This window comes from Hippocampus comes, unplaced genomic scaffold, assembly GCF_001891065.2.
Source record: "Hippocampus comes isolate QL1 unplaced genomic scaffold, H_comes_QL1_v1.1 scaffold9, whole genome shotgun sequence".
NCBI lineage: Eukaryota > Metazoa > Chordata > Actinopteri > Syngnathiformes > Syngnathidae > Hippocampus > Hippocampus comes.
Genome location: NW_017805275.1, coordinates 2291692 through 2303205, shown reverse-complemented (window position 1 = coordinate 2303205; position 11514 = coordinate 2291692). Strand labels below are relative to the sequence as shown.

At 43.5% G+C, this 11514-nt stretch overlaps 1 protein-coding gene across 1 annotated transcript in view; it reads left to right on the top strand.

Moving 5' to 3' along the window:
• Positions 1-7710, top strand: part of ccdc88b (coiled-coil domain containing 88B) — a 72116-nt gene extending 64406 nt beyond the window's left edge. The window contains exons 26-27 of the mRNA XM_019869932.1: positions 6728-7054; positions 7146-7710. Of these exons, the coding sequence (XP_019725491.1) occupies positions 6728-7054; positions 7146-7171 (353 nt within the window). The 3' untranslated portion in view covers positions 7172-7710. The remainder of the gene's footprint in view (positions 1-6727; positions 7055-7145) is intronic.
• Positions 7711-11514: the final 3804 nt, after the last annotated feature.

Below are 11514 nucleotides of genomic sequence, written 5' to 3'. Positions count from 1 at the left end.
GCAATGCGACTTCACCATTCTTCCTGCCATACTGTGTTTCAATTAGAAAAAAGAGAAAAAGCCACACTCCAGGTCGAAACCGTCACAGTTGTGACATCTGTCACACATATACACACACACACACACACACACACACACACTGGTAAGGCATCGGTCTGGCGTACAGGAGACGGGGGTTGGAATCCCGCTTGGGGCAATATGTGCACATAACACCATCCAGTGTGGGTCCTTGGGCAAGACCCTTCACGCTAATGCCTACCTCATAGAACGAAGGCTGGGCACCCTAGAAACCGATTACAACGGTGATGTGAAGTACCACCTGAAAGTCTCATGGAAAGTGTGAATGCAGCACTGAGGGCGATCGCTGCCGTAACGATCACGGAAACCAATGCGCTGATATACAGTACGCTTCAGCATCAGTGATCCGAGAGATGCTTGGCTATAAGAGCAACCATGGGAGCCATGAGATACGTTACCCACCATGGAAAAGACGGTTGCAGGCTAAGATCAAGGCGGCTCGGAAAGATGTTAGTCAATTGACGGAGGCCCAGAGAGGTGTGATGAAAAGGCCGATACCCGAGAGGGACTTCCAGATGACCATACCTGAAGCCCTCGAAACTGCCAAATATAGGCTCCAAGCCTTGTCCAGTCGCCTACAGAGGCACACGATAGAGAATGAGGCCAGACGAATAACCAGGCTGTTTGCAACACAACCTGTGAAAGTGTACGCTCGGCAGGGGTCTTTTTCTCCCAACTCCAAATCTGAAAATATATATACTGAACTCCTCAAAATGTGTCTTGGCCCATCTTCGGCAATGTTTTTTTATGTCACGTTTTATTGTCGGGAAACTCCTCATGTGTGTCACAGGAGTGAAGATAACAGTTGTGACTTTTTTTTAGCACATTACAGTAATTCAACAGAAAATGTCGTCTGTAAATGGTTATCAAATATAGAATGTAGGCAACAGGATTGTGCTGAAGTTCGTCTCTGTGCGCCCAGCGATTGGCTGGCAACCAGTTCAGAGTGTCCCCCGCCTAGTGCCTGAAGACAGCTGGGATCGCGATCCTTGTGAGAATAAGGGGATCAGAAAATGGACGGATGGATGGAAGGATTGTGCTGAAATTTTAACCTTCCCAGTCATAGCTGGAATATCAATCAATCTAGAAAAAAGTAAATGAGTGAATTTAATTTTGGCCTCGCAATTTTGGCCTTCAATCTGAATGATGCAACGTAGACATGGACCATATGACTTTGGAGTATGGATGGAATAAGGAGTAACACAAATTTCTCTCTCTCTCTCTCTCCCTATATATACAGTGTACACACACACACACACATATATATATATATATATATATATATATATATATATATATATATATATATATATATATATATATATATATTATATATATAAAACATGTCTAAATACATCATACATAATATATAAACAAATGTTTTTAGCAGTATTTATTAAATAGTCAGTCAGATGAATGAGCAGGAAGGACACCTTGCTTTTTATTTTTTGTCTGCATTTCAGTTAATTTTATTGTGCATTGATGCATTTTATTCCCTCGGGATACAGATGATACTGATTTGGTGTAATGGCCCATAACATGTTTTAAGGTGGCCACAGATCAACCTCTCACGCTTTATTCAGTCTTCTGAGATTTTTTTAAATTTCTGCATTAAAAGATTGCTGTTTGTTTTTAGTCACAGTGAGAGCTCTCTTGCCTGTAAGAATAATAGCGTGATCAACTTTATCCGAAATGGCCTGGGTCCAAACCTGGCAATTAACGCAGTGAGCAAAGAGGGTCCCTTAAGGCTCTAATAGCGGTGCTGAAGTCTGTCTTTGATAAGCTGAGACGCTTCGGTCTTTGTATAAATAAACCTCTGCTGAGATCAATGTTCAATTTATTATTAGCTTCTAAAGCTTTAGTCTTTACCTCCTCAACTGTTTGTACGATTGACTTCTTATATAAATTAATGCAGCGCCTTCAAAAGGCAATGCATCATACCCCCCCCCCCCCATTTATACACATGCCATTGTTGAAGAGGAGTAAAAGGAGCGCTTGTGATGCATCCACAAATCATATCAAAATCTTCAACATGAGTGATGAAAAAGAGAAACCAATTCATGAATTACCTTTTCATGAAATTTTCATTCCTGGGTTAAATAGCACTCGCTTTGCGTGTCTTTTTTAGCTGGCACCCTTGAATCACTGCCCTGGGAAACAGATGCAAATTATATGAATTCAGTGTAATCTCATTTTAATTATAGAGTGGGAAAATCTTAACAGAGCTTAGAAGGGCATTTTTTTCATGTTGCGCAGGTTTAGTCACACTTCACACATACATTAACAATCCCCTTATGAGTGAGCACTTTGCTTAGTGGCAGAATAAACTCTTGAGGGTGGGGGGCCTTCCTTAAGTAGAGCTGGACTCTGGGGGGATTCTACTGACAACAATAAGGAAGAGGAAGGAAAGCGTAACGTTCATTACGTTTTCATTGCATTTTCATTGCATTTATCCACATGTGCACTTAACGGACGCTTCATTAGGTACGACTGCTCAGTCCAGTGAACCAATCTCAGAGCTGTGTCAAAAAAATGTTCCTTTGCAAAGTCAATCATACTATTTTGGGTTGACACTGATTATTATTATTGGCATTATAATTATTATTATTGTTGTTGGTTGCAGGGGTGGTTTCACAACATTTTGTAATTGGGGAGCAGATTGGGTTACTTTTCCCCAAAGTTGGATTAATTATTTCAACCCAGCTGATTGGATTCATCTCCAATAATAAACAGAAACCTTTCTGCCACGCTAAATCAAAACTGAGCATTTTTATCTGCAAAAAGACAGATTTTCATTCAAATGAACTTTTTTTTCATGAAACCAATTGTTATTCATGTATGACTATTGATTGATTGTCTGTGATTGGTTGCCAACCAGTTCTGGGTGCCTACTGCCCCAGGACAGCTGGGGTTGGCTCCAGCATGCCCGCGACCCTTGTGAGGATAAGCGGATTAGAGGATGGACGGATGGACTATTGATTGTTTCGAAGCGATGTTTCAATGCGTGACCTCCACTGCTGAAGAACATGTACAGTATTAGCACATCTGAAAATGTGCTTGGAATACTGTTTGTGAAATACCTTGCAATGATGTTTTGTATTGTTTCCTGACACATTAAGCCCTTGAATTGCCTCCAAAGATAAGAATCAAATTGGGCAAGATCTGGGAGGCCACTTCTCAACACCAAACTGAAAAAAATCAGAGTACCGGTATCTGTAAACTACTTATCTAACCAGTGACACACGCACGATGACCATAATCAGATGGAGGTCCATCCTGCTGAAAGTATACAGTACTAAGGAGTTACAGTCTTATTTTATTCGTTTATTAGTGATGGGCAATTAATGTTTTCTTGCAACTGAAACTTTGCGGTGTAGAGATTTCCATGGAGGACACACAATGAAATGAGATTTCAAAACAATGCCAGTCATGAGGAGCGTATCTACTGTATCGGACACCTTCTATAATAATAATAATAAAAAAAAAATAATAATAATCATAATGGCCATAGCAACAATAATGATGGCAGCAGCAGCAGAGTTTGTAGTCAATAAAACATTGCGGTTATGTTTGTGCAAATATGCAGAGGGAATAGAGGCGACAGCAGCTCAGTGCATCATGGGAAATCACCCAGCAGTCTTTGCATACACGGCCGCATAACAAAGGCATGATTTGCACAACGATGAGGTCTTCTTACCGCAGCCCTGCTCGATGGATTTGCAAGAGTGCAGCCTGGCTGTGACAAACGCATGCGTCTGATATTTTTAAAACCGGATTGATCTTTTGCAGCAAGTTCATACGATGTGTAACATATGGGTACATAGAAATGTAATATAGCCAAATAAGATTACGGCAAAGGTGTAATCTAAGCCCGAGGCCAAGGATCTGAACCACATTGTATTTAGGGTTTCCTTTAGAGAACCGTTATGACAACCATACACAGGTGTGTATATATATATATATATATATATACTGGAATATTATTCCAGTATATATAGTATACAGTAATGTTTCCCAACTTTATGAAGTCAAGGCGCCAAATTCACTTTAGAGAAAATGTTATGGTGCAGTGCCAAAAAAATGTCACAAAAAGTGGATACACTGGGCAGTCAAAAAACATTTCAAGTCAATCCATCCATCCATCCATCCATTTTCCGATCCGCTTTATCCTCACAAGTGTTGCAGGGGTGCTGGAGCCTATTCCAGCTGTCTTCGGGCAGTAGGCGGCGGACACCCTGAACCGGTTGCCAACCAATCTCAGGGCACACAGAGACAAACAACCATCCGTGCTCACACTCACACCTATAGGGACAATTGATAGTGTTGCATTAACCTGCCATGCATGGTTTTGGAATGTGGGAGGAAACCAGAGTACCCAGAGAAAACCCATGCAGGCACGGGGAGAACATGCATACTCCACACAGGAAGGCCGGAGCCGAATTGAACCCTGCACCTCTACACTGTGAGGCTGACGTGCTAAGCACTCGCCCCACATTGCCGCCTTCATTTCAAGTCAAGTCATATTTTGCCTTCATCACAGTCTCAGAGGGCTTCACATGCCCACAGTTGACAAATATTCATGGCAACCTCCAGGATGGCAAGAAAAAAAAATAAATAAACATCTGGGAAGGGGCCGCAGCTGGGAGTATTCCCCTTCCAGGATGACCAGGATGCGCCTCCGAGTGGTCGACCCAGCTCTTGTCCAAATCAGTCCGTGCAAATCATGCCCATATCGATCGGAGCAGATTCTGTACAGCGACATCCAATTGCACCATCATCACCTAGCCCCCTCTCCAGATCAGGGAGGAGGAGGAAGGACAAACAGAGAAAGCAGCAGTAGAAAAAGGGCAACATAAACAAAATACACAACAAAACCAAATACACAACATGGGTGATCGTATAGTAATTATGTACAGAAAAAAAGGGGAAAAAGAACACATTCACTATTATTTACGTGATGTCATTGAACGCATCACATGCAGCAGAAACGGCTGCGCAACGTACAGTACTGGCGGCCGCGACGAACTGCGGACACACGCCAGGAACACAAATGGCCAAATGAAAAATGACACGAGCAACTATATACAGTCAAACCAAAAGGAAACAAACATTCCCTGCAACACAGTATGGCAGGAAGAATAGGTGAAGTCGCATTGGGGTCTCGGTCTCGGACATAACTGAGCAACAGAAAAGCACTCTTAACTCAACGGGTAAAAACTTCCATTCAACAAAACTTAAATTAAATAACAATACAAAAAGCAATTTGGACTTGGGACAAATCTGGGAACTAATTAAATACATCGCACCGTAGAAAAAGGAAAAACAAAGTGAAATATTGTCATTAAATTAGAAATTAATCCGGACCGTCAATGAAATGCGACTTACCCTGTGACTTCCCGCCGTAGCTCAGGCCGTAGCTCTAACTGAGTTACAGCGGGAAGCTGGTGCCGCACTGCGCGCTGTTGCGTTTCCGCCATAATTTAATACTCAATGTATCACTCAGTTACACATTTATGATAAGAAGGCTTTCAAAACCAGCCAATTTAAAGAAAAATTGCGAGTTTGGTACAGATCTTGCGCCAAAATGAAAAGAACAAAGCTACTTAGCGAGATACATGTGCTTCGATTTATGTCAAAGACCATCTAAATTAGAGTCTCCTCCTCCACCCCCCAGCTCTCCTGCCTTGAGTTTGACACCTGTGCCCTAGACCAGGGGCCCCCAACCTTTTTTGCCCCACGGACCGGTTTATGTCAGACAATATTTTCAGGGACCGGCATTTAAGGTGTGGCGGAAATAATACAACAAAATAATATGGTATGAGCTGCATGAAAATGGTGGCGTTTTCGAAATATAATAATAAACACAAGGAGCGTCTAATCTGGCCGCAACACTCCGATTGCTATGGCAATGTTTAATGTCTTCAAAATACGATACAACGCAAATTCAAAGTGCATGAAAATGACGACTCACCACAGCACCGAGCTTGATTTTCTCCAACCAGACGGTCCCATCTCGGGGTAATAGGAGACAATGACACCTCAAGTGTGTGGTTTATGTCCAGTCTACTTCGTAATTTTGTTTTCGTCGCCGTTGCTGCAGAAACCCCCCGCCTCACACAGGTAGGATGTCGGAAATAGCAACAGTGCTATTGTGGCGATCTCAGAGTATTCAGCCATAACTTTAATCCAGTTGTCTCGAACGTACTTTTAAGGCCGCCGTCATTTGCGATCTCCAGCAGTTTTTTTTACTCATTTTGCGAGCTCCTGCGTTTTGTTTTGAAGTAATCGGTCATGTGATGGAGAAGCGTGGCTTGATGTGTGTCAAGCGTGACACAGACAGATGTAACGGAGAATCCGGTAGTTTTTCAAAATAAAACATCTTTCGTATTCCGAAATAAATAAAACGGAATTAAGGCAAGTTCTTTCTGTGCGGCCCGGTACCAAATGCCCGGCGGACCGGTACTGGTCCGCGGACCGGCGGTTGGGGACCCCTGCCCTAGACTACAGTACCTGTATATTTTGTCATTGGATTCTATGTTTAAGAAGAATTGAAGAGCATACAAGACTGCGGGTCATCCAGGACCAACATGTTTTATGCATTATACATCAGGACTTTGTGTATAATACATAATGTTCCTCACTTTTGCAGATCTTTGCAGTGCTCCAGGTTCGCCATGTCCTTCGAGAAAAGCTACGGAGATTTCGTCTCCCACTAATCTGGTCCCACGCTCCGGCTCTGGGGGTCGTCGTAAACTGGGATCCCGTCACGGTTGGGGTTTGACCAGAGGTGGTGCCGGAGTTTCTCAATCCTTCAGTCCGGGCGACCAGAAGACCCCACCTCGCCTCCGCCTGCTTTCTGGTCAGACCACCTCCAAAGTCCTCTGGGAGAGCGAGAGCGGCGAAACAAGTGCACCCGAGCAGGCAGAGGAGGGCAGAGTGAACAGTCAGGAGAGTTCTGAGGAGAAGACAAACGGAGGTGAGAAGGAGGAGGAGGACACAAGATGATCCGAACAGGTGATCGGATCTGAGATAATACATTATTCATGCAAGTCTTCTCTCTTTTACAGATCAACTTTCGAGCAATGGCACATAAAAAGGACTCATGGACTCACTCGACTCCGTTTATTTGGATGTAACAATTGCACTCACACATGGTTTTAAGGCATCGCATTGTCAAGTTTACCATTTTGAATAAAGTGAATATTCTTCACAGTGTTGTGAATACGAGTATGACGAAACCCAACTAAACTGATGATCTTTTTATGTGCTGATGGTTATCCACTGGAGCTAACCTACAGAGGCAAAATGCAGTGCTGTCATGCAAAACCACAATCGAAACAAAGTCAGTTATTAGCGTCGTGGTACTTCTGATTGAACAAATTCAGTGATTTCATCTTGTTTTCCAAGCTTTTTGTAGTTCCTTATCATGTCTAATTCATACAATAGCCAATCATGTTGATTTGGAGAACAAAAACTTTCAGTGCTCAAAGTGGCATCTTGGTCTTTGTCAAGCGTTTTGTAGCATAGCTAAGCAGTGAAAGCATTCAAGTGGAGTAGACAAGTGCACTTAAGCCGTGCTCGCACTGCGTCATCTCGTCGGCAATAAACCTTTATAGGATTATCTCAAATGTCTCGGCTGCTCCCGCTGATTGATCTGCTCCAACTCACTTCAAGGTAAAAAGCGGAAGTCTATTAGAGCGCAGGTGCCTCCTCATAATGGGCCATATTAACTCGGAAACAAGGAGAAATGAAGATCTGTGGAAGTGACGTGCCGAATAAAGATTGTGCTGCTTGATTCAAGTGTGTTCGACCAAGCATATACTGAGTGTGCAGTTGGATAAACGGGGAGAAACAAGAGCCATCTGGCTCACATGTGGTTCACTTTAAGGCTCCTGTAAAGCCAGTCGCTGGGCTAGGGCTAAATGATCTAATAGCTCACTTGCACCAAATGGTTCCAATGCAGAACTGACACTCAGACAGATGGGTGCGTGGGGGCTGTGTGTGTGTGTGTGTGTGTGTGTGTGTGTGTGTGTGTGTGTGTGCGTGTGTGTGTGTGTGTGTGTGTGTGGATGTTCATTATGGAGCCGCACATGGAAGGGGGCAGTTATCTTTCAAGAAGCCTCATTTTCTCACAGTGGGATAAAGACACAGTATTCAAAACGAATAAGAAGTAAGGGTCTGCTCTCGGCCACAACTCATGGCCAGACGCTTACACACTCCTGAACTCACGCACAATCCAATACATAAATACTGGATTACGCAGAACAGTAATGTCACTTTGTAAAACCCATTTATTTGTTTTTATTATGTTTTTATACAATACGAGACAATTTTTCTCATTGAAAATGCAACACAAACCATTGTTGTGTTTTTTGGGCCGGAACGGATTTAATGGTATTTTAAATCATTTTAATGGGGAAAATTGATTTGTTATACAGTGGAACCTCAACATAACAGAAAATTCATAGTACAAGGGAAACCATGCCAGTGCATGGTCAGTAATTGTTGAGGGCAAAAACAATCAAGTGCATCATCCAGACCACATTTTTTTTTTTTGTCTTGGCAGCTTTGTAGGAATAATACAACACTTCTTGAAATTATCCAGGATACCATGTTCTTTGTTTCTGTCGTGGTGGGTTGTCGATAATCAGGTAGCAACCAGATGACCCCGGAATTAACGGTCAGAAAGAAGTGTCCAGTGCACTCAAAGAGCTCCCTCGTACTGTGTGGAAGTCTGTTAGTTCCAGAATTGGAACTAACAGACACAGAGTATTTGGTACACAGAGTATTTTCGGGGTTGTGCCACTCTTGTCACAGATATACAAGTCGACTAGAACTGTCGGTGGTCCGGAAGGTTCCGGAACGTAGACTCGGGAAAGTTGATCTAACAAAATATTTATACAGCTTCCTTGGCAATTTGGAAAAATTTTGTACTGTACTGGACAGTTTTAGGCCACAAAAAAGGACAAAGCAATATTTTTTACCTGTATTGGGCGTTTTTAATGCACGAAAAAAAAATACTACAATTTAACGGACAATCTGCTCGAACGGATGACCCTTCCCCTCAGTTAATCCATTAAATGGAAGTTCTATTGTATGAATGCATTAAGTTCCAAGCTTGGTCATGCAACAAATTAAACTTTGTGAGCCAAAGTACCACTCTAATATGTTTTCAGTGACGCCTGTGAAGCAGGAGATTTTGTGATTGATTCTCAGCTCCGTCTCGGCGGCCGTGTGCTGTCGAACAGGCCCAAAGTCAACTGGGATAGACCCTAGCTCACCTCCGGCCCTCAATGAGGACAAAAGCTTTGGAAAATGGATTGATGGATGATCTCACTGTTTTCCCTTTTCTTTAAAGGTCTGTGCATTGGGATGGAGAAGACTCAAGGGAAGAGCTCACAACACAACCCTGAATCCTGATCAGAAAATGACTAATGGACTGCTAATCCACCTCATCAATTATGAAGTTGACACGGTGACGTCATTCCAAACAAAGTCTTCTTCGAATAAGGCGGGACACAGCCGCAGAAAGTTATTGCTTCTGTCAGTCATGCTGAGCTTTGTTATCAATGCGAGGCAACAAGAACAGCAAAAGCCGCGTCCGCCTTCGCAGTATTCCAATTTAAAATTCCTAGCAGTGTGTCAAGAAGTTCCTCACGACCGCCGGCTGTTGTGAGGAGGAGGAGGGAGATGATCAATTTTCACTTTGACCTTTGTTTATTCAGCCACCGCTCTTCGCTGAAGCAAGAAGCTGAGAGAGAGAAATCATTCAAAAAAAGCCTGGGAGAAAATAAATAGAGGAAGCAAAAAAAAACAAAACAGCAACGAAAATGAGCGATTAGATGCCATTGTTGCTTCTTGATTCCTAAAGGGATGAATGATGGATGTGCGCCCCGGTTGACATCGAAGTGCGGATCTGAAGACGCAGCGCCGCTTGCTTCATTACCGAGAACCCGAGGGCTGCAACATGATTGGCCGACATCACTTTTCCAAGCAAACTTCTCCATGTTTTGGTCGTCCTCATTATTCCCCTCTGCCCCCTGAGCCCCTGTCCTTTCCTGAGCCATCATATTTTAATGACCGTGTCTCACTAAATGGCCTCCGCTGAGCAAAAACCTCACTCGGGCCACTTAGCCCGCTAACTGAGCAGGCGAAGGCATCATAAATACTCTGAGCCGTATTGGATGTTTGTTAAGTCGGGCGTGTCTTTGCAGTCTGGCTCGTTTCCTCGTATCTGCGCCATACAGTGACAAGAACCGCTTTACGTTCGAGTCCTCAGTCAGCATACGTCACTGGGACTCGACTGCGGATTGATCAAAAAGTTGTCATTCATCGTTTGTTGTCTTCACCACTTTAGGGGGCATGAGACAAGCGAGGCGGTCCTTGATGGAGGTGTGGCGAGGTAAATTCAATTCATGATAATTTGCTCGGGGCGGAAGAAGGAAGGTCGGAGGGAAAACAACAACTAACCCCGTGACCTCGCCTCTTCACAAAACTGTCACAATCCCCCAGCGGGCTTTTACTCAATGAGCTGATCTTGTGCATCTATAACTTCTTCCTCCCTCACCCCGTCTGCATCCATCTCTCCATCCGCCGCACCCCACCCCCGCCACACCCTCCCGCCGTCCTCTCCCCAAGTGTATTAAGGGGCTTTGACGCGCTCAGTAAAAAGCTGATTTATTCCCTCTGAGGTATCGATCGTTTCTTGCATTAAAGATTATAATTCATTACCTCAGCCCCTTTTAATACATTAAACACTCAAAATAAAAATAAAACAGCCCCTCCTACCACCACTTCCACCTAGGCTCGCCGCATCCCAAGGGTACGCGAAAACACTCACGTCGCAATGTCCTACTTGTTGTGCCGGAACGCCGAACTCCTCCTGAGAGGCACTCGCACGCAAGTATCCGTGCACGGAAGATTACTACAGGCGCTTTATTTTGTGACATGCAAAATGATAATGGCCTTTAAGCCGTACCCGAGGAGCAATGGGGCAGCTACCGGCCAGGGGACCAGACCCAGGTCTTGACTCCACAATTTGGCAACTGGCGAGGAATGACTTTAAAAGCAAATAGGCCAGTGCCTCTCGAACATGCACACACCAAGGATCATCTCAAAAAAAATAAAAATAAAAAAAATAACTGTTGAGATAAAGAAAGGAGTCGGAAGGCCAGATTTCAGTTTTCAAATGTTGGGGGTGAAAATAAAAAGTCAACAGAAAAGTAAATACTCAGGTTAAGTAAAGATACTGTACCTGAATAATCTAAATCTAGGTCCAGTGTTCCCACCGCTGGAAACAATAGCACCCACTCGGCATTTGGCACTTGACTTGAGAGAATGAGAGCAGAGGGAAAATGGACACCATGGACAAAAATACTGCAATGTCCAGAGGTCGGGCACACAATATAAGGAAGATACAAAATCTTTCGTAGAAAA